This window comes from Zingiber officinale, chromosome 2B (assembly GCF_018446385.1).
Source record: "Zingiber officinale cultivar Zhangliang chromosome 2B, Zo_v1.1, whole genome shotgun sequence".
Lineage (NCBI taxonomy): Eukaryota > Viridiplantae > Streptophyta > Magnoliopsida > Zingiberales > Zingiberaceae > Zingiber > Zingiber officinale.
Window position 1 is genome coordinate 143,371,559 of NC_055989.1, and position 5,166 is coordinate 143,376,724.

General features: G+C 39.5%; 1 protein-coding gene across 1 annotated transcript; it reads left to right on the top strand.

The window, feature by feature from the left end:
- Positions 1-719: 719 nt before the first annotated feature.
- LOC122047538 (asparagine--tRNA ligase, cytoplasmic 2-like) lies at positions 720-3,296 on the top strand. The gene is made up of 8 exons (XM_042608896.1): positions 720-1,146; positions 1,226-1,462; positions 1,531-1,983; positions 2,061-2,246; positions 2,331-2,395; positions 2,483-2,612; positions 2,682-2,740; positions 2,804-3,296. Exons 1-8 carry the CDS (start codon positions 769-771, stop codon positions 2,991-2,993), a joined length of 1,698 nt encoding a protein of 565 aa, XP_042464830.1. The 5' UTR covers positions 720-768; the 3' UTR covers positions 2,994-3,296.
- The last annotated feature ends 1,870 nt before the right edge of the window (positions 3,297-5,166 follow it).

Below are 5,166 nucleotides of genomic sequence, written 5' to 3' on the forward strand. Positions count from 1 at the left end.
AGCTCTGCTCAAATGATCCGAGAAGTACTCAGGACTTCTAGGGAGGATCCATTGTTTAGTAATTGTTATTTGTTAATTTAAGTTTTATTTTATTATTATTAAGGTTTTTCTACCGTCAAAAGGTGTCTCAAGAGAAGAAAGAAAAATAGTGCTCACGCCGATATGGCTTTGGACGCAGCACTTGTAACTAAATAAAAAAAAACAAAATCGATATTGTTCTTATATCTTTCTTTATCTATTTTATATTTATGCGGCATATTAATCCTCTAGATAAAGATTATAACAAAATTAAATGATGGAGTCTCAACTTGAATTTTCACGGATTAATAGGTACATTTTCTTTAATGGAGGCCTAGAAAATATTAGATTAATGGGTCGTCTGATGTAAATACTTTTTGATTTAAAATAATTAAAACAACGATGATATAGAAGAGTATGCTTAAAATTAATCTTAAACCCGACGTCTAAATTATTAAAAATAAACAAAAGCAGGAATTTCAAAAAAAAAAAAATGGCCGGACTTCCGCCTCCAGGAATCCCTTCTCCTTCCCGCCAAACCAACCATAAAGCAAAGCATTCTTCTTGCTACTCCCACCACCGCCATTAATCCCCTTCCTCCACCCTTCCTCTTCTCTTCCTTCACCTCTAAACCTCCTCCTCCTCCTCCTCCATCCTTTTCCCGCTATAAATGCACCCATCGCTTCTCCATCTCCACACACCATCATCACTTTCGATTTCGAGAACTCTCAGAGCTTAATTCGTCTGATCATGGCGTCCGCCGGAAATTCCACCGTCCCCGCCGTCGAGCGCTTCAAGTACTCCCAGCGAGTGGTGCTGAGGTCCATCCTGAACCGCCACGATGGCGGCAAGGAACTCTCCGGCACCCGCGTGGTGACCGGGGGATGGGTCAAGTCCCGCAAAGATCGCCCCGAGGTTGCCCACGACCCCTCGGTCGCCGTGCCACTGCAAGCAGAGGACGCATCTTGCATCGAAGCTCTCCTGCAGCACCTCCCCCTCCTCCGTCCATTGGTCCGGATTCTGCTCGGCCGACTCTCCGTCGCCGCCGCCACAGAGGCCAAGCCCAACGCCGGCCCTGTCACCGCCCTCTTAAGGATCAACGACGGCTCCACCAGTTCCAATCTCCAGGTCTTCGATTCCCCATCAATTTCATGAAATCTTCTCCACAATTTCATGAAAGTAGCTTAATTCCCCCAATCTCTTCAAGGTCGTGATGGATTCCTCCATGTCTCTCCCCGGCCAAGTGATCCACGTCGGAGCTTGCATCCTCGTGGAAGGCGTGTTGCAGAATGCTTCAGCACCAAAAGGCCACGCCGTGGAGCTCAAAGCCGAGAGAATTCTTCACATCGGTATCGCCGACTCGCAGCAATATCCACTAGCAAAGCCAAAGTTCTCGCTGGAGTTCCTCAGAACTCTTCCTCACCTTCGTCCCCGCTCAGTAACAGTAAGCCACACACTGTTGCATTCAATCTGACAAACGACCAATTCTAAGTTCTTCTTCTTCTTCGAAAGGTCGGATCGATTGCGCGAATTCGCGGCGCTGTAACTCTCGCGAGCCATGAATTCTTCAAGAAGAATGGATTCATACATGTTCACATGCCCATCCTCAATTCAACAGACACCGGCTACGAGCTAGGCCTCCGCGAAGCTAACCGACTCGACACCGTGAAGTCTGCGATAAGGGAGAAGAGCAAGAGGATCAAGGAGATGCCTCGATCAGATAGCAATGAAGAAACTTTGCTTGTGGCCGAGCAAGACCTCAAGAAGACCAAGGAGCTTGCTGTGTTGCTGGAGAAGAGCCAAAGGGACCTCACGGTGTCGGCCGGACTTCACCTCGAGAGCTATGCTTGCGCATTGTCGAGTGTTTACACAATTGGGCCTGTGTTTCGAGCAGATGAGCCTCGAGCGAAGAGATTGACGGAGATGTGGATGGTTGAGGTTGAATTGGCCTTTTCAGAACTAGAGGTACAACCACATTTCTTTGAAACTAATCAAAATAGGTATCGAGCCCATCTGACTCCTTCAGGATGCCTTCAATTCAGGATGCCATGAACTGTGCTGAGGACTATCTGAAGTTCCTATGTCAATCTCTGGTGGATACCTCGGGCAGGGATTTGAAGTATGTATCGAAAACAAAAGACAAGGAGTGCACAGAGCGAATTCGAGCATTAGTTTCAAGCTCTTTCGAGCGCATTACTTACTCGCAAGCACTGGAAATTGTCGATAAGGTAGGTAACTATGGAAAAGAATTGCTAGTAGTTTTGAATTATCAGTTAAGAAGAACCTAACTAACTAACCGTTTTTCGTTGTAGGTTAAGGATAGGACATTCCGCGAGAAAGTTTCATGGGGTGAGAGTCTATCGGAGGAACACGAAAGGTTTGGCTTCGATCGGAAATATGTTCTTAAGAACACAATCTATGCATATATGTATGTGTGTATGTAGATATGTATGTTTCTTGATAGGTATTTGGTAGACGATATCTTCAAGAAGGCAGTCATTGTCTATGAACATCCCAAAGAGCTAAAACCATTTTATGTGCGCGTAAGAGATGATGGAAGAACAACTTCCACTTTCGATATAATTGCGCCTAAAGTAAGTTGTGAAATCCTACTCCATGGTATCGAATCGTTGCACCTACTAAAGAAACTTGTTTCCCTACAGATCGGAGTTTTGCTCAGAGGAAGCCAAAAGGAAGAACGACTAGATGTGCTGAACAAGAGGTAATTGGCTATTCCTTATGTCTCTTTTCTTGACTAACTAACGATAGATGAATCTCATGGCAGAATTGGGGACCTTGGACTTTCGAGTGAGCGATTATACGATTGGTACAAAGATTTGCGCAGGTATGGTTCGGTAAAGCACTCGGGATTCGGCCTCGACTTAGAGAAGATGATGTTGTTTGCCACTGGTCTCACTGATTTAAGAGATGTGATTCCGTTTCCGAGAACTTGTGATCGCAGCAACGAGTGGTAGAACATAGAACTGTAAAGGGTTGCATATATACTTAAATTCTCTAGCTCACTCTTTACTTTGTGACAAAGATCCAATTTTAGTATATAAACTAGAAAATCTCTCGCGAGAAACATACTACTCTCGTCGAAGAAATGAAACTTGAGCTAAGGGATCATCGACCTCAAATTGACACATCAACAAAGAGAGGATAGAAATTTGAGGCACTAATCTCACAAGTGGACTTCTTTCGTACATGTATATGATGATTTTTACTCTTATAGAAGATCTTCTTCTTCTTTTATAATAAAAGGTGATTTACGCTCACTCCAAAATCCCATTAGAGTCTATTTCTAGATTATGTGAAAAGATATAAATCACGGAATTAGTTTATAGCTGACAACCAAATGACTAGGGGGTTAAAAGATCTTCTTCTTTACTCTTATTTCTCTTCTTATCACCATATTTGTTCTTAGTTATGCCTCACTAGATCTCACACATGTTTGACCTTGAGGTTGAACCTAACATTATTCCCTCGGACACCTACACTCGAACTTGAACACTTGATACCTACGTACACTTCACCCTGCGATCCTAAAGTCTTGACCCAATTGATTCACTAGTTCAACTAATAAACCAACAATATGATAATATATTGTTTCAGCTAGATAGAGATCAAAACCATGCATGTGTATCTCTCCGACTCGATGCCTAAACCAATATCAATGCCAAAATCTCAAACCTTGGAGTCCATTCATATGCGATTGAACATGCATTCTTTCCACAATTTTGATACCAAAAGTGTTAGTGTGTGCACTTATGTGTCAAGACACTTTTATGTATTTTATGGATAATTATTTCATAAATGTAAGTATTTATCGTTAATTATTTATTGTTTTATACATATATGACTAATGATAAAGTTTGATAGATTAATGAGTTTATTAATCTTAAAACAGTCCTTAATCGAATAGATATCTAGAGGGGATATGAATATTTAAATCAACGTTATGTTGAGTATGACTAGGTCGAAATATACCGAGAGATGGATATCCAAGTTGTACTTGGAGATGTCTTAAGTTTAAAGGTATACTAGACACGATTCGCTTAAAAAGAGGCCATATATTAAGCATCATTGGTCATCCCTCTTATGAACGAGCGTAAATGATCTTTTAACTTGAGACTTTCATTTATTTTATACGTGGAGTTATATACTTTAACATCATTAAAAGTAGTTTTTAATTGGATTATGATGAATACGGTTGTTGGGTGTATAGCAAAATGTAGAGAGAATAGTTAAGTCAATAGAGAATTCATCACTCTATTGCATTAAGAGTTAACATCTTGACCGTTTGATAAAGATATTAATAACTCGAAATCCATGACCATGGAAAGAATGATTTATCATTGAGAAGTCTATTATATCTTAGAAATCAAGTAAAATAATTAATTTAGTAATAATGCATAATATATTGAATTAATTGGGATATGAGCTTAGATGAAGAGATTGAATTACACAGAAATCATTTCATAGTGATTTATAGTTTATGACTAATATTTTATCATATTGGGTGGCTAAAAACTGTTGCTAGATGATTACCTTAGTCTATATATGGATTTACACTATCTTTATATATAAAACCTAGAGGGTCGCACGCATAGCACGTAAACATAAACATTATCTATAATTGATTATTTTAGTAGATACTAAAATTAATCAATTATTATTTATGAATTAGAATTAATTGAATTATTAATTAATTTTGAAATATCGAAGCTAGAATAGATCAAGATAAATATGGATTTATTTGATCCAAAGAAGGATTAATGAAGAATTCGAATAGCCACAAACACAAACATAATGATTAATGGAGAATTTAAATTGCCACTATCATAATGATTAATGGATAATTTGAAAGTTATACCTCTTCATCTTTCTTGGAGGCTATAATTAAATAGTCATCCTTGAAAAATTCTCTTGAAGATAGAACTCTCTCTCCACTTCTCTCATGAAGACTTATTCACTTTCTTTCATCGAAAGAGATCAATAGTGCTTCCAAAAGATTTTGTCGATGCAAGAGGTTAGCACTTAACGGATCGTATCAAGTTTGTGATCTAGTGCACGTGAATACAGCTAGAGGAGTCACATGTGCGACTCTCATTTATTTGTGATATCATCCACTCTATTGAGGACTAT